At 43.0% G+C, this 18,340-nt stretch overlaps 1 protein-coding gene across 41 annotated transcripts in view; it reads left to right on the plus strand.

Moving 5' to 3' along the window:
• The window catches only part of Rbfox2 (RNA binding fox-1 homolog 2), a 271,195-nt gene extending 253,124 nt beyond the window's left edge, over positions 1 to 18,071 (plus strand). For 13 of the 41 annotated variants that reach the window (XM_078052810.1, XM_078052812.1, XM_078052814.1 and 10 more), the window contains 2 exons: positions 544 to 583; positions 5,609 to 8,958. In XM_078052810.1, coding sequence (XP_077908936.1) covers positions 544 to 583; positions 5,609 to 5,926 — 358 coding nt within the window. In that variant the 3' untranslated portion in view covers positions 5,927 to 8,958. Of the gene's footprint in view, positions 1 to 543; positions 584 to 3,263; positions 3,307 to 5,411; positions 5,444 to 5,608; positions 8,959 to 9,760; positions 9,850 to 10,254; positions 10,328 to 12,593 lie in introns of those variants that run through there. The other 28 variants (XM_078052823.1, XM_078052826.1, XM_078052830.1 and 25 more) reach the window with 7 other exon arrangements.
• Positions 18,072 to 18,340: the final 269 nt, after the last annotated feature.

Consider the following 18,340-nt stretch of genomic DNA (forward strand, 5'->3'; position numbering starts at 1 on the left):
TAATGTGCAGGGTAAAAAGCAGGTGATGTATGGATAGCAGAAAAAAATTATATTTTACTACAAAACTGAAAACAAAATACTAAACATAATTTTGAAACATTCCCTGATGGAATTCTTTGGGTTCACTTTTTTCATGTTAAATTCCTCTTCACTCCTATCCCCCTTTGTAAGCCCTTTAAAGAAAAACTTTCTCCTGGGCAAACTTATTTTAAAAAATACTGCAGGTACAAAAGATTATTGGTTCCAATCCAGGGAATTTGAATAGCTACAGCAAGCTGTCCTGAGAGTGCTGCTTACTGGTAACCCGCAACCAGTAGCTCATTCCAGCTGGCATGCCTTTGTCTCCCCTCGCTTCCTGGAGCTTGTATGATGAGCGTGTGCACTTTCTGTTTTTCTCACTGATTTGCCATGGCCCAAGCCCAGTTACGTATTCATACATCACCTGCCTGTGTAGAGCGCATGTGCATGCTGCCGTCCTCAATAACCGGAATGTGTTTCTGTTCTTTTGTTTTTTGTTTTTGTTTTTGTGTGGATTTTCTGCAGTGTGGTTTACCAGGACGGATTTTACGGTGCTGACCTCTATGTAAGTACACACACTGGGGCCTTCTCGACCCCATCCCCTGACAAGCCAGCCTTTTTTTTTCTGTTTCTTTGGTTTGGTTTGGTTTGGTTTTTGTTTTTGTTTTTTTTTAATATAATTTGTTTAATTTTTAGTTCCTTTTTCCTTGTGGAGATATATATATATATATATTTATATATTTAAGAATGCAAGCATGCTTCTCTGCCACTGCGCTTGCCCCTGGGTGCAAAACCTGAGCCTTTGGGTTCCCTGATCATTGCCAGGGTCAGTCTACTGGACATATTCTTTTCCCTTCCCTAAACCCACGATGTTCTGTATATCTCTGATTTATTGTTGAGATGATCAGCAGGTTTAAAGTCTTATTACTGCCGTATCATTTGCATACATAAATAATAGGACTAGCTTAGCCTTAAACCAACTGTTTACCTTTTCTGCTTTTCTCCTCATTTCACATCTCTCTTTAGATCATTAGAGCTTTGATATTTTTTTTTAATAGATGGCAATAAACTTTCTGGACTGTGTACTTTCTGATTTACAACTTTGAGAGAACATGCACTGGTGAGAGTGACTTAAGACTGATGCCAGTGAAGACACAGTGTGCAGGGAGAGGGGCCCAGGTGGTCAGTCTTGACCTTTCTTGGGCCAAAGAGCCACAACCACGAGGTGTCTTTTCTTAGGATCCAGAAGAGGGAAATAGTGGCATAATTAACAACCTAGACTCTCCTGAGACCACTTCATAGATTTGTTGATTCTTCTAGCCACAGAACACTTAATCCATCATTTAAGTTGTCTAACTATAGCTAAAGTTCCATGATTGGTTTGTCACATACTATTTAAAAGATGGACAAAGTGACCTAGCAGACAGAGTGAAAGTTTTTGAGTTTCTAAGTCATTAGGAAACAGTTGTGTAGGGAAAAACTTGCCAGCATGAAATGTTAAAATAGTCTAGAACATTCTTTCACCCTCATTTCCCAAAACTACAAGCTGACCTTTTTCTAGTGAACTATTTCTGCAGCCTGCCAGAGATTCTCTGGTGATCTGAAGAAGCTAATGCCTTTACCAGTGCACTGGGAGACTGGCTGTACTGCAAGCAGTAGAGGTGGGATGAGGCCACCCTCTCTGGTGCCCCTTGGTGGAGCAGCTGCTTAAGAGACTTTAGCCATGACTTAGTTCAAACCCCTAAGTTCATAGATACATTTCTTAGTTTGTGACTTGCCCAGAATGACATAATTTATTCATACAGCTGAGCATAAAACCAAACTAATTCAGATTTCATTACCACTCTTTGTACTTTAATCAAAACCTACTTCTTTCCTCAGAACATTTTCATTACTTCTTTCCTCAGAAGTAGTGAAAGATATCTTTTTTTTTCCCATGTTCACAGTTAAACTTGAGAATTAGGGAAATCTGGCCAAATTACATGTTTACTCCTGATGTTAACATGTATACATTCTCCCATGTGCGTTAGTATCCATATTCTCACAAAACTCTATGTTGTTTTCTTGAGGTCTGGTCTAGTAGAGCAAGCCTTTCCATTTCAGTTATTTGTTAAATCCATGTTTCCTCTCTAATGTCTTCCTTATTAAAGTACAGCCTACTTTTGACTTGGTAAGAATTGCCTACTTTCACCTTGTTAAGTCACCAGTTGAATATATGTTTACAGTTCTCTTATTTCCTTAGTTTAGAATATAGAATTTCATTGAGAGAGACTATTCTGTACTTGTCAAGAAAATAGTTGATTTTTTTCCCCCCTAATCTACTAACCAGATTACCTTATGAAGCTAAACAAGTAATTCGGTGATCTGGCCAGAATTTTTTTTCTTTTTGCTAGTGGTCCCTTGTTGATTAAAGTACTTAGCAAAATTGAATTATTACTCCTTTGTTCCTATCTTAAAGCAGATTTGCTTGGAGGAAAAAAAGTCAGTCACTAGTGCTAAGACGGCATCCAAGCTCTAGGAAGAAAGAAGAGCATGTCATAGGCAGCTGTGAAGTCAGGCCCGTGGCAACTGCAACTGTGGAAGTGGGTGGTGCTGATTTCATGCAAGGTGGCAAAGGGTGCTTCTTAAAGACAGACAGAAATGATTGTTATGCCTTGAGTTCGTTCTGCTCTCTCTCTACATTTTCTTATCTGTAGAAATTTGTCAGTACACATTTAGTTTTGTTTCCTCAGAAAATCACATTAGTATAGAAAGGAGGGAGGGTTTCTCTGTGTTAAAAAGTGCACTGAGCCTAGAAGACACAAGGAAGAAGAGTTTAGGTGCTGATTTGCTTACATTGTATTAATTCTGAAGGGTTTTTTAAGTCCCTTTCCTTGTTCCACTCTTAGTGATCCCTGTGGCCATTTTTTCCTTTCTCTTTCTTTTATGGCACACTGCTCTCCAGAGAACTGATCAACTAATTGTGTCCACAGTTTTTAAAGAAACCTGCCGGGATAGGGCTGGGGAGAGGCAGATAGATTGTGTCCACTCCTCCCTGCTCTTCTTTGCTGAGCAGAAAAGGCATAGTTCACCCTAATTCACCTTTTAAGTGGGATAACAAACTGCTTCTAATTCTCATCCTGTGAAAAGCATGCTTGCATCCAAAGGAAAGAAAAGGCTGGTGGGCCCCACAGTGGGCTTTTTGTATGATTGTTTTCCTTCCACAGCTGTGTTTTTTGAACTGCTCTTCCTGTGTTCTGTTATAGAATAGTCTTACAGGAACCAATCATTAGCGCTAAAATACCTCAGGTAGGAGTGCCAGTGTGACCTGCCAATCAATCAGATTGTGGATTGCAGTGAAAAAATTGAATTATACTAACCATTCCAGCTCCACGTTAGAGATGGGAACAGAGGCTTTTTTGGACAATCAAGACTTGTGAGCGTGTGATCTAAGCCCTGCTACCTCAGCAGAGCACACAGTCATATCTACACACAATGGCACTTCCTCCAAAATTAACTGCTCCTGTTCCATTGCCACATATCTGCACCAGGCATGTTGTAAGCACTGTCCCATCACTGCTGCCTTTTTTAGTTTGTCAATCACATTTGCCCATGATATTTAAGCTGATCCTTTTTTATTAGAGATCTTAGCAGCTGGGGACATTTTCTTATGACTGTGAAAGAAATGTGTAAAGGGAGGAAGTAGAACCTTGTCCAAATGGGACTTACTTGAATCCCACATTGGGCCCTGTTATGAAACCCTAGTAATGGGCATGTGCTACTACATAAAAGTCTACACAGATTGGACTCAAAGCCAAGCTTTGCCTTTTGCCTGTGGCTTGTCCTTTCCTGGAGAAGAGGAGCGAGTTCATTTGGGTAACTACGCTCCTTCCGAGGTCTGTTGATAGCTGAGGGCTAGGAGAAGGAGTACAGTCAGTGGCTCTTAATACCGTTACTTTATTCATGTGGCTGCCCAGTGAGATTTTGGAAATGAACTAATGTGGAGAGACGTGGAATAGCAAAACTATTTGAAAGGGTTTTTTTACAATCAGTAAAAATCATCTCTCATCTAACATAGAAGTTATAAGTTGAAGATGTTGAGTTGATCATCACAGTTTCTCCCTTTAACCACAATTTTAAATAATAATAAGATAAAATTTAAATCTACTTTTCAAAGTAGATATATGTCTTAAGAATAGTAACCATGTTACCATTATTATAAGTTTGTGTTTTCTGGTCTTTGTTACTCACATGTACTCAAAGATGCCACGTTAAAAACTCAGGGTGTTTCTTAGAACAGTGATTCTCTGAGGGGAAGGGGAGGTGGTGAGGTAACAGAGGGAGTTAGAATCATCTAAGGCAATTGAAATGATTACCAGAGACCCAGAATTAAACTCCCACCAATTGCAGTAGAACTCTGCTCTGCTGGAGTGATTTGTAGTATTACACCTGTTGTCCCCACCACCACACCACACACACACCCCTTGCTATGTTGATCTAGATACTATGTGGAGGTAACAAGCTTTCATTTTGTCTGCTGGTCTTGAAATACACACTCTCCTCAGTGTCACATAATGTCATTGTCTTTCAGGTAGAAAGAAGGTGTCTTGACATCACATGCTCACCAAAGTCCTGTTTTAATGTAAACCTAAAACAAAAATGTAATAAAATGAAAGGCAGGGTTAAAATTAAGACAAGGCAAAAGTTTATCAGCATGAGATGAAACTAAGGTATTCAGACAGATGTCAGGTCTAGGAGGGGTGGCATTTAGAACTCATTTGGTTTGTTCTGGTTTAAAACACAGCTGCAGAACTGTGCAGAAGAATCATGCAGTCAGTGTGGCAGCATTGTCAGGTTAATTAGATGATAAAAAACTAATTCAGAATAGAAAACAAAACCTGAGGAAGTGACATGGAACTGTGTAAATCTGAGGCTTTGCTTAAACAGCTTCAGAAGGCATTACAGAAAAGAATCTTAAAGGCAACAGCATTTTCCTTTGAAAATGCCAGAAGTCGAAGGCACAAAGATATGTTATGAATATGTTTTAAAAAATAAGATTCTTCAGTACAGGAATGATTCTAGAAGAACACTGGGTCAGACTAGGTGCCCGTTCATAGAGGACGAACATGCAAGCAAGTGTGTGGGTCCAGGCTGAACTATGCTGTCAGGGTCAGGCAGGTTGGAAGGGGAGTGAGGTAGCATTGTGAACATCAGGAGTCATCCAAAATGAATTGCAAAGGGGAAAGAAAGTCATTATTTTTCAAGGGGCAAGAGTGTATTTGAATCGGGCTTAACCATGCCAAATTTATACAATCTCAGAGTTCCAAAAAGCTGTCTGTGTGTGCCCTCCTACATCAGGGTGTGCTGTGGCCATGCTAATCCCCATTTTTTGTTTTATTTCAAATCACACACAGATAGAATCTGCAAACTGCTTCAGATCCAACAGGTCTGATTGTGTGTAAATACATTATGTCCTTTTTAATTTTTATTATTAATGGTTGCTTCAGTTTTGCATCAGTGCATGGTTAAAAGCAGTACACATCAGCTATTCATGACTTCATATCTCCAAATGAATTATTTCTCCTCTTTTTTTGTTTGTTTGTTTGTGCAGTCAGCTGAAGAAATGTTAACATCTCACTCTAAATCTCTCAGTGGAGTCTCTGTTCCCTTCTCTGATATAACAGATGGGTTACTGCTTGTTATAATTATTAACATTGTGGTGTGGGCCAGGGCTAGGGTGGGCAAGGTTTACTCTTCCTTCGGGCTGGGGGCAGTCGTTAGGGTATGGAATGTTAACTCAGTGGTGACTGACTGTTTCCGTAATACCAGGTCGTTGTGGCTGCACGCTCTAGTAATTGAGGCTGTGTACTTCACCGAGCTTGTGGTAGAGCCTAGGGCAAACCGCTGTCCCAAGAGAATGCTGGGATAGATAGAGTTAGCCAACACAGTCTGAACGTGGTGATTTTGCTGGTTGTTTTAGCTCCAGATGTTGGCATGCTTAGTTTTAATGTGATTAATAAATGTGGCGCCATATCCCCTCCCCACGCCTGAACCCTCTCTCTCCTACCCCCTTCCCACCTTGTTCTTTTTGAAAAATTTAAGAAATAGTAATGAAAACCTTGGTGTTTCAAACTGCACTTTGTTCTCATGTTCCATAAAGCCTTCAGATCTGCTGGCAGAACGGAAAGTTGAAAAACAGCTTCTCGGCCTGAATCTTTATGCACTCTGAACTCCAGACTACAAATACATAGGTCTGGATTTTGCCCTACATTTTGGGGAAAATATTTTGTTGAATGACCAATTTAAGCAGCAACAGAAATACTCTGGAGCAAGAATATGTATCTAAGAGGAATAAGTCCATGATACACAATTTTTCTTATTTGGGAATAGTCACTGGTGAGTTACCTTGTTAGTGTGGTGGCTGGGACTTGTCCCTCCTTTGCAGGACTGCTCCTTCCTGCTGTAATCACACAGGCTCTAGGAAAGTGGTTGTGATGAAGGATAATGTGCTTTGTTTTCTATTTATTTATTTATTTTAGTTGTTGATAGATCTTTATTTATTTATATGTGGTACTGAGAATTGAACCAGTGCCTCACACATGCCAGGCAAGTGCGCTACTCCTGAGCCACAGCCACAGCCCAGATGATATGCTTTTAAAAAAACTATGGACAAAGTTTTTCCTAGTGCTAATGCTCCTCACAAGCCTTCTGTTGTCCTATTTTTCTGAACTTGAATCACAGAGAGTCTCATGAAATTTAGACTCCAAAGTCAGAGTTTCACTTACAAAAGAAGGAAACTACTGCGGATGCAGGCTGTCCATTTCCTTCTAGATCCGAAGGAAGATTCATTCCCATAGTCTGATCTGTTCTGAATTGTTTTCATTAGCAGTGACATTACTCCTAAGGGTCTCTGGCTTCTTGCACATCAGAAAAAATATGAGGAGAACCTGTCCTGTCAGTAGCCTCCCTTAGAACCTCTCTTTCCCAGAATTAGTAAAATCAAGAGAATATAACTGGGCTGGGGATGTGGCTCAAGCCATAGCGCGCTCGCCTGGCATGCGTGCGGCCCGGGTTCGATCCTCAGCACCACATACAAACAAAGATGTGTCCGCCGATTACTAAAAAATAAATACTAAAAAAAAAAAAAAAAGAGAATATAACTGTAATATTTCCACTCCAGTATTGTTTCCTGGGAATCAGGCCTAAAACATATGAACCTCAGAATTCTTTTTTCTTTTTCTTTTTCTTTTTTTTTTTTGAAAATTTTTTTAGTTGTAGATGGACATAGTACCTTTTTATTTTATTTATTTATCTTTATGTGGTGCTGAGGATTAAAACCAGTTCCTCACATGTGCACTCAGAATTTTTTAATAAGAATCCCTTATTTTTGCTCTAGGAGTATGCCCCTTTTTAAAAATGCTTTCATGCATGAATCTAGCCTTAACTGCTTTTATTTTTTAAAGATTATTTTGGTGTTTGAAGAAATACTAAAGAGACAAATCACATATTGCTAAATTGACCTTGTTTACAATTAACATGGTGGTGCATACCTATAATCCCAATGGCTCAGGAGGATTGCAAGTTCAAAGCCAGCCTCAGCAACTTAGTAAGACCCTTTCTCAAAATAAATATTAAAAGGGGCTGGGGGTGTGACTCAGTGGCTAAGCACCTCTGAGTTTAATCCTTGGTACCCCCCCTCAAAAAAAAAAAAGTAGTTTTACTAAAGGTAGCCCTGCTTTAGACTTAGCACTAGCTCTAATTCTAAACTAATGGAACCATCCCTAGTTACGACATTTGAGCCTTTAGGGTTCAGTTAACATTTCAACTGTGATGATTAACTTCTGCTTTATTTAGCAAATGCTTTTACAGCTTTGTATCTTCTTTAGAAGCTTCAAAATAGAAGTAAAGAAATCTTAGTGAGCTATATGTCACAGCCAGGGTATCTAGCTTTGTCCACATCAGTTCTTGCCTGCCCATTCTCAGAGACCTGGCTAGAATTCCAAAGAGCCCTTGGTCACAGATAGTCCCACAGGGTACTGTCATGTCCCCACCCAGGACCATTTCACTGCCAGTATTTGTTAATATTAATTAGAACTTTCTTATTTTTAGGGTAGCTATAGAATGTTTTGACATTAAGAAGGAAATATTTACTTTTCTGAGTCACTGGAAGAATAAAGAAAGAATAACACATAACTACTGAAAATCAGTTTAGGATTTCAACCATATAAATATATATATGGTGGTGACTTCACACATCATAAACTTAAAAAGCAAAGTGAATTTTCCCTGACCTTGCAGTTTCTTCAGCTAGAGAAAGCATGAATTATACAAGACTGAAACAAAAAGCTTTAGAAGCCCGTAAATTCATAGACATTTCCAAAGTAAAATTTGATAGAATGAAACAAGGTAGAAATGACTGCATCAGATGGCAAACACTCTAATCATAAGGAGCCATACAGAAGTTAATGTGAAATTTCTTTTGTAGATTGATCAAAATCTGAACCTTTGAAGGAACACAAAGTAGAAAGTTTCAGATGTCCCTGAAAAATGTATACTGTTAATCTGCAGGAATAAAATGTTTGTGCCATTATTCACTACTGAAGTGGTGTCCAAGTGGACCAATTTAACAGCTATTTTTGACAATAAAAGGGCAATAATAAAAATCTGCAACTGAATTAGGTTTAGGTAAAAAAATAGATGAATTCTCAAAGGGTAAAGAAAAACAGGGCTTACCACTTTTCACTGTGGCCTGTCTCATGGGCCATTTGTGGGGATTGTCTTTGAATATGTCCTTAAGGAACCCGTGTTTCCCCATCCAGTGAAAGTCTTGGTTCACCTAAATAGAAGAGAAATCTCAGGCTCTGGTGGGCTGAAACTGCTTAGGATTGACAGGATCTCTGGGCCATTGGAAGGAAGGCTTGAGGCACCTGCATGAGGCTAGGAATGTAAGCCTGGTTTAGGGAGGGGAAATAAATGCAGTTAAGGGCCTTGGGGAAATGGCGCCTGAATTGTTGGAATCCAGCCAAAGGCTCCTCAGCCATTTGTGGTCTGGTTTGCCAGTCTGAGATTGTCGTTGGTCAATTTTTTCTATAAAGGGCCGAGTAGTAGATAAATATTTTTGGTTTTTTAAGCCATGCAGTCTCTGTCACAAGAACTTTGAAAGACAGGTGACAAACTGCATTAGCTCCCAGGGCAAGGTTTGCCAACCCTGATCTACTCTGTTCTTTGCTTCTAAACAAACACTGTCTGGTCATCTGGGCCTCTTGGCAAATGTGCTGGGCCAGATGCAGCCAAGCTTTGTGTCAGACCTTTCTGTTCTGTGCTGTGGTCCCTAGTAATGAACCAGTCCAGGTGTGCATCAGACTCTGAAGTTGACACAGAGATGAGCTTGTTTTAACTCCATAATTTGCATTTCTTGTCAGTTGAAGTTCTCTCAACATTCCATGAATATTTTCCCAGTTGAAAGTTCCAACAAAGACAGAAGAAAGGCAGATCCAAAGTCACATCTGTATCTTTTTAAATTAATGAACACTACCTGTATGCCTTATTTTTGGTACTATCACAAAGAGAAGCAAATTCCTGCTTACTTTCTAGTAGGGGAGTAACATGCAGACTGATGCAGTTTGAAACATTTCCTTCCCATGTGTGTGTCTGTGTTGGTGTCTGCCCTGTGTCTACACATGTGTGTCTGCGTGTGGGTGGGTGTGTGTGGACCTGCCCCGGGGAGAGGTGTCTGTAAAGTCAGTTCTCTTCTCTCCTGTAGGGTGGATATGCAGCCTACAGATATGCACAGCCTGCTACTGCAACCGCAGCCACCGCTGCTGCCGCCGCTGCCGCCGCTTACAGCGACGGGTACGTACAGAGCCGAAGGGAACCGCACCAGCCTTGGCACCACCTCCTCTTCCTCTTCTCCTTTCCAGAGCAGTGCTGTCTCCCGGGCTCTGCCAACCCACTTTTCATGGCCTCTGTGTGCCAAAGCATGAGCCCCTGACTCCTTCAGGTTCTTTTTCTACTTGAGTTGCAACTACAGTCTCCCTCTTCCTCATTTCCAACTCCCTCCTTTCCTTTTAGAGAAAAATTTAAGAATTTTTCAGTTATTGAGTTCAAGGGTAAGAAATAGAAAGGTTTTTTCCATTCTGCCAATTTTCCTGAAAGCAGTCCAAGTCAAGTACCTCACCCGTCTTCACACAGGACACCCTTGACTTGTTTAGCTCGCAGGCTTTACTGCCGCTCTCTGATTGTGCTTCTTTCTTCCAGTTACGGCAGGGTATACACAGCCGACCCCTACCATGCCCTTGCCCCTGCCGCTAGCTATGGAGTTGGCGCTGTGGTAAGTTCATTTATCTTTTTATACAAACTGTTTTAGTCCTTCTAACATCTACCCACAAATTGTAAAAGATCTAGGGAAGTAGTGTCATAGCCACTTAGGTCTCCGGAAATTTACCCTCTTTATCTGTGTGCTGCAGGACCAGCCACATGGCCTCTAACAACTGTAGGAAAGAATGGATGGTGACAGTCTACCCTGAGAGGAATAAGGGAATGGATTGATGTTTCATGTTGGTTCTAATGTTGAGTACAAACTGGTGGTGTAGCTTTATTGATAGGTATTGGCAGTCTTGGGAACCTAAAGCTCTCAGTATTTGCAGTAAGCTTTCCAAAAATCTTAATGTGTATAATTTTTCGGTTGCAGATGTCAAAAGATGTCTCTGCTATTCTTAGCCTTCTGGTAGATAGTACTAGGAATTGCCAAGTAAACAATTTATGAGAATATGTTATCAATAACAGTTCTGGCAAAACATGGTGTTTCGTGGAAGTACAGAGGCCCATAGATGCTCCATTCTAACCCAGGACCCCTCACAGTATCTTGTGTTGGCTTGAACACCTACAGTGCCACCAGTTGGGACACACCGGCTTTGGCAGAGAGAGGCCATTCCATGGATATACTGCTGATGCCAAGCACTCTCCAGTCCAGTGGGCATCTAGGCAATGCCTTTGGACACAGGCGCAGTTACCTGACAGGGAGGCACAGTGAAGTGTAAAAGTTAAGGCATAAAAGCTGTCATTTCTCACATTGAACTCCTACTTGTACAAGTTTGGGGAAGGAAGAAATGGGGTCCTCCGGACTGTGTGTTTAGAACTGAGGTAGAGATGACAATATGAAGATAGAGGTGGAGGTTCTGAGGTTTTATTTAGTGCCAGATGAAAAACTCATATACTGAAAGAATGACCCTAGGAAAAATATATTCCTGAGGAACTTCTCATTGGAAGTTCTCAGGTACAGTGGCACACACTTGGAATCCCAACTAAATTGGGAGGCTGAGGCAGGAGGATCATAAGTTCAAGGCCAGCCTGGGCAATATAGTAAGGCTCTGTCTCAAAAAATAAAAAAGGCTGGGGATGTAGCTCAAAGGCAAAAGTGCCCTGGGTTCAATCCCCAGTACTGTAGGAGAAAGAGAGAGAGATGCCATTAGATAAATCCATTTGATAAAGTTTAAAGAAAGAGCCTCGTGGCCAGTTGCAGTGGTGTGCCCCTGTAATCCCAGTGGCTCAGGAGGCTAAAACAGGAAGATCGTGAGTTCAAAGCCAGCCTCAGCAATGGCGAGGCACTAAGCAATTCAATGAGACCCTGTCTCTAAGTAAAATACAAAATAGGGCTGGAGATTTGGCTCAGTGGTTGAGCGCCCCTGAATTTAATTCCCAGTACAAAAATAAAAAGAGAGAGAGAGAGAAAGAAAGAAACAACCTCATGGTATATAGTTGTACAGTTGGCTCTTTGGTATCTGTGGGTTCCATTTCCATACAGTCAACCATAATATTGGAGGGGCAGGAATTGTGTCTGTACTGAACGTGTATGAACTTTTAAAAAAATTATTATTCTCTAAATAATATAGTATAACAATGACTTTCACAGCATTTATATTGCATTGTAATGTAGAAGGAGGGAGTGTGTGGGTATTTGCAAATGCTAAGCTATTTTATATAAGCAACTGGAGCATGCACAGATTTTGGTATCCAGGGGTAGTCCTTGAATTAGTCCCCCACAGACACCAGAAGGACAACTATAATTTATAGATTATAGAGGAAGTGGACTTTATTAGTTAAAAATTGACTTAAGTTTGAATGCAACATCTCAAACAGGTTGTTGCCACGCATGCTAGAGATGGTAGTCAGAAGGACATGTGCCCTGGAAGGTGCCATGGGGCAGGCAGGCGCTGCAGTCTGTTTTCAGTCAGGACTGTGGTGGTGCATTGAGGTAGACAGACTTGGATTCAGAAAAATCACACTATTTTCAGAACTAGTTTCAAGCTGGATTATGTTTCCTTTCTTTGCTGATTCATGTAAATAATGCAGTAAACTGACCTCACACTCTCCCGGAGACCAGGAGCTCAGCAGCTCAGCCATGATCAGGCCGGGTTCTAGTTAGAGCACCTTGAACCAGAAGTGTCTTCCTGACTTGCTGCCCAGGCAGCGCTGGCCAGCTACTCTGAAGCTACCAAGGAAGTGGTTTGCCTGGTCCCTTTTCAGGACATATGTCTTCATTTTTAATGCTTCTGTCATCAACCTTTTAATTATTTTTATGTCTTTAATTATTGCAGGCGAGTTTATACCGAGGTGGCTACAGCCGATTTGCCCCCTACTGAAGTGACGTGAGACCCCTGCAAATGGGACAGCCCCCCAGTTCATGAGGCCTGGCTATTGCAATATTTACTAGTAGAGGAACTCTATAGCAAGATGAAGAGGAAAAACAAACAAACAAACAAAAAAAAAAAACAAAAAAAAGAGAGAATACTTTTTTATACCTCACTATGTTCTTTGAATATGTATTTTTTTCTTTTAAATTTCTGCCTTTAATTCTTTTGTTCCAAAGATTGTGCATTTTTTTCCTTTTTTTTCTTTTTTTTTTTTTTTAACTGTGGTAAAAAAAAAAAAAATAATGCATTTTCATGTCTGTATGTCCGTGCTTAGCTTATTCTATCAATCACGGAAGAGGCAGTTAAGAGGAAGGAGAGACATTAGGAGCTGATAAATGCATCTGATCAGAAATCAGCAGACAGGATTACCAAAGTATCTGGTGCTGAGTGAATGGGGGACAAGCAGAAGTAGAAGAGATCTTTCTGCAACAGTATATATTCTTCTGGTCTTCTGAATTTCTGGTCTTTAGCAGGCAGTTCTGATTGGCTGTGGCTGGAATCCACATGCCGCTAGATAGGAATTTGTGCTTGCAAAGCAGGAGAATTAAAAAGACGTTTTCCTCTCCTCTTCCCTCCTGTCTTCTCCATCCTTTTTACAATCATCTTCCATGCACAGGCTGAGACAGTTGGCATAGTTTTTGGAATTATAGTATCGGTATTTCCAAACATGCTCTCAGACTGTGGATAATAAACACCTCATTAGGAAACTGATCTCAGAATGAACTCTGGAGTACAAAAAAGCTCTGGGGTATGAAAAAGCTCATTTTCCTGTCCTGTAACCTGGCAGGACTTCCTGCTGGGCTTCCTTCCCTTTAATTGAACCACAGCTGAGCTCATCTATTCTTTTATTAACATGCTGCTCCCATGTCCTCAAGATTCAGGAATTTAGGACCCAGGGACAGAAGAATGAGTAGCCAGTGGCCAGATTTCCCCAGGTATCTGGGCACAGCTTGAGGATGAGAAGTACACATTGTGAAGAGCCATTAAAGAGGGTGCAGAAGAGAAAAGGCATGTTAGAAGGTCTGAGAGTCCTTGTCTTTTTCTTGCATCAGAAAGTCAATACAAACAAAGGATAAAAAAACAAAGATTTGTTGGGGAAAGATAAGGCACCAAGCCCCTGGGTTGGCTGTCCCTGGATGTTTTGGTGATAAGGACATAGAGGGCAGTCAGAGACACTTTGTACTTGCTCCAAAGCCATAGGAATTTTCATCTTCCACAGCCTCTGTGAGTCACCTCTCTATCCACAGACACCAGCTCCCACGGCCATCTCACCAGCTTCTCATTACCCTCCAAAGACACCAGCTGAAAGCCTGGTCCATTTGGTGTAGTTAACACTACAGGACACAAATTCAGACCCCACAATGGAAGGAGGGTGACATGGCCGTGGTCTTCCTGCAGAGCCCTGGAGGGAGTCCCTGTTGTTGCTGCCTGGCTTCAGTCTTACGCCACCAAGGCAGGGAGGAGTGACTCTCTCCAAGCCCCTAGGTGTGACATAGACAAGCATCCTCCGGTGTTTCCAGAATGAGGCATTAGGAAATGGAACAGCACCGTCTGCTAGGCTCCCTGGCCGGCTCACATGGTACTAGGGTGACCTTGCACCCAAGGGATGGCTGCTAAAGGGAGTCATTCAGAGACATGGCGCTTCTGCTTTGTCAGGTTTGTCTTGGCTTGTATTCTGACTCCTGCCTCCACATGTGTTCTTGGCTAATAACCAATTCGTGTCCTTGAATTAAAATGGCTGACATGTGACAGCATCAGGCAGTCTTTGTGAGCAGAGTGACCTGTCAAGGAGGGCCCTGGCCTATTGTGTGTGACACAGATCTTCTCCCCTCAGCTCTTCTCCCTGGAACCTTGACAGTGGCCGAGAGGCTATGCCTGGAACCAGAGATCTCGGTGTGGTCACTGATTCTGGAGGAGCACGTAGGGTAGGGACAGACTGCCCAGTCCATTGGCCATATATAGGATCCCTCCCCTCAAGCCAAAGCTTGGTTTGTTGCTGTTAGGACAGTTTTTGTTATATGTATATAAATATTTCAGTTAGAGGAAGGGGGGATGGGATCTGGGGCTTTCACAGTTCCAGGGAATGAGGGCAGGGAGGGCTTTTCTTTCTTTTGCTTTCCTTTTGAGGAGAACTTTTGCTGACTAAAGAAAAAGAAACTTGGGGTCCTATTCAGTAAGGGCCATTCTTGCAAGCTGGCAAGCCACTTAGCCCCGTGGAGACTAGGCCACATCCTGAATGGTTGTATCCACAGCAGGGCAGGGAAACAGGGGAATGGGTTTAAGAATGTGTTTCTTCTTTTTTTCCAGACAGAAATAAGGATGATGGGCCAGGTAGAGAAGGCAGCTCCCCCTACCCTGTCAGGAGAGGCAGGCGCTGGAGGTGAGGGACTGTGTGCACTTCAGCTCAGCTGGTTCTGGCTGAGGCCCCAAGGCAAGCTCGGCTTTCCAGTGGGTTCTGCCGCACTTCCCGGATGCTGTCCAAAGCCCATCGCTGCTGCTCCAGCTCCCTTTTCTAAGAAAGATTACACAGAGTTCTGCTTTACATGGAAGGGTCTTTGGTTTTCAGGGTCAACACTGGGAACTGGGGTTCTGCTCAGCATCTAGACGACAGTGTCACTCTCCCACCAACTTCTGAGCTACAGTCGCTTCGTCAGAGGCAGGTTGCCCAGAGCAGCAGAGCTGGTGTGTTCCTGGACTCTAGTTCTCAGTGGATTCAGAAAAAGAGCAGTTTGGCATTTTGTGAGTTTGTTTGAGGGTGCTGGTCGATAATTCCAAAAAACCTTAGTTAGGCCAGCTCACAGTATGTGAATGAGTTTTTTCAGCTTTTCTGTAGTTCACCACCTGGACTTTCTACACTAAGCATCTTACTCATAGAAGCTTTTAAGCACTACACCTCTTTAAGGTCACCTCTTTTAAGGAGACCTCTAGTGTGACCTTTATCTGACTGTCCTTCTCTCAGCCCAGAGAACTGGCCCTAGGTCTTTTCCAGAATTTCTTGTGTGTGTTGAACTCCCACGAACTCAGATCCACCATCATGATCATCTTTAAGGCTCTCAGGTTTTAACAAAACCTACTATCACACCATCCTCCAGCTGCCTCAGTCTCAATTGAGCCAATATACTTTCTTTCCTTGAAAAAGAAGGGGACTGGGGCTCGGCTCTTAGTTTAAGGGGAGCTAGTGGAGATCTAGTCGGTAGACACCAACCAGCGCAGCTTTCCCTCAAACGTGGACTCCTCAGGGGCTGACCTGCTCTTAGCTTAGGTTGTGCTTTACTAGAGATGTAGCAGATAAGTTGGGCATCGCCATCATCCTGTAACTAGTCAACTTCCTTACACGGGGATGGAAGCAACCCCCAAGATATGCACGAAAGGCACAAGGAACCCCCTTCCCTTTGGCAGGACACAAGACCGCAGAGGGAGTCTGGAAAGCACTGGCCTTGGAGGAAGGAGGGGAAGCTGCTGGGACCTTTCCCCTGTCACCCAGTTCAGCCTGGCTCTCTGCTGCCTACAGCCCTCTAGCACAGTAACATTTGCAGAATTGCAGATTTTTCCCCCAGATATTAGGAGGAAAGGGACTTTGGGGGTGGGGGGTGGGGAAGGGGTTGTGGTGTTTTAAAAGCATAAGTTACCTGTTTGCACTGTTTTAAAATAGGAAAAAAATAGTGGGCGAGGTGAACATCAGATGTAAACTTGTGTGTTTTTATTTTGTCATGCTCTTGAGAATGTCTGACATTTGTAGTATACACCAGTGACACTTGATTCTCTGTTGCATAAGACACTCTATTTTTTTGGAAATGTTACTGTCCGAAAGCCTCTCCCCTCCCTTCTTTCCCGTGCACTTCCTTTGACCCTTGCTGTACTGATCAGCCAGGCAAAGCCATCCGTGAGCTAGAATGAAACAGGGCCCTTTCCAAGCAGGCTCTGGGTGTCCCAAGCCAGTATGTGCCCTCTGGGTGACTGAGTGTGGCAGAGTCCCTGGCACTTTGTTTTGATAGTAGGCTCCCAGATCAGACTGCCGCAAGTGGCCTCTTTCTCAGTGAGGGGTCAGCAGCCAGGAGCCAGGAGCCTGGGGTGAGTGAAGTATTGCCTTGGCTGTGGGAGCTGAGTTCTTATCCTCGTTACCGAAACTGTAGCCAGTTACAGTTTACTCAGGAAAACGGTAGATCAATTCAGCCATGGTAGTGCTGGTTGGCAGGGATTGGTAACCGAGAGAACCGCTCTTCAGCCAAAACCCAGACCTTGCCTGTCAGGAGACTGCCAGATGGGGGTTGGGGCTCTGTTTCTGGCAGGTGTATGCGTGCCGGTGTTGGGAGGGCGCCACCACCCCGGCAAGCAGAAAGGGAAGAGCGATTCTCTTTCCCTCCCTTCCCCCACCCGTCACCATCACCAGAGTCCCAGGGGCTATGTAAGGTTTGAATTCTTCAAAAAACTGTTTTTGGTTTTTTTTTTTCCGGGGACTGATAAGTGCTTTAAGCCATGTCCATACCCACCCAGACCCCAGCGCAGTCATCCTCTGGTGTTTTCTGTTGACAGTGTTCTGTGTGTGCGGTCTTGTTTTGGCAGCTCATTTTGGCTGTAGTATATATATAAATATATATATATATAATCTCGAGTGATGAATTGATCCTCTTTTTTCCCTAAGGGACATGGATTTTTTTTTTCCTTGTGTTATCATTCTGCTTGTGAATAGCTGGAGCCAACCTGGGGCTGACGCACATAAGCTAGGGCTGCACATGAGGAGAGAGCCAGCGGAGTGTCCTTGTCCCCAGCAGGCTGGCCTCCCTGAGGCGCTGAGCTTTTGAGTCCAAATCTTTGCAAGGCTCAAAACACTGCAGAACCTCTCCTCTCCTCCCCACGCCCATGGCAGGGACTGGGCCAGCCCAACGTGCAGGTCTCCAGCCCCTCTCGTCGCCATGGCAGAACAGGTACCTTTGGGGCATGGGGGCATCCCATGGGATGCTTGTACAATTGACACCTAGCCTTCTCTCCTTCCCCTCCTGGCCTCCCCCAAAATCACTCCCTAGGACACCCGAGCTGCTTGCCCAGGGTCCTGTTTCCCTGCTAACTCCAGAGAAGCATCCCAGGGCTTTGTGACAGTCTCTAATTCCCGTCCCTTCTTGTTAAGAATCATATTGTATAGTAGCTTTCAGACCATACAGTATTCATTGGGTTACTCCTATTATTATCAAGTAGCTGGAATTGTGAAGGTCGGAGTAGTTAGATCTTTAGCTTTTATTCCTTATTTTTTTGTATTACTCTCCATGTGTATAAATTATTGATCATGTTGCTGGCTTTTATAAACTCTAAGCGAAGGAGGAGCACTGCCTCAGCCTTTGCAAATGGTAATGAAGCACTGTTTTTAAATAAAAGAGAGAAACACCATTCTTTGGCCTGTGTCTCTTGGTCCTCTTTCCCTGATGCCTGCACCCGAGACTCAGATGTGCCCTGCATTTGACTCTCTAAGATGGAGAAAAAGAAGAAGGAAAACAGAGACTTCTCATGGAAGACCTGAGTGGTCATCAGCTGGAGGTAGATGAGGCAGCCCCTGGGGTCTGAGCTGAGCCCCGACTCCACTGAGGTTCTGGAACCCCCTCCCTCCTCGTTTCCTCCCTCCTTCACTACCTCGTGAGCTCCATCTGCCTGACCTCTTG

The sequence above is a fragment of the Ictidomys tridecemlineatus genome, chromosome 6, assembly GCF_052094955.1.
Source record: "Ictidomys tridecemlineatus isolate mIctTri1 chromosome 6, mIctTri1.hap1, whole genome shotgun sequence".
NCBI classification, from domain to species: domain Eukaryota; kingdom Metazoa; phylum Chordata; class Mammalia; order Rodentia; family Sciuridae; genus Ictidomys; species Ictidomys tridecemlineatus.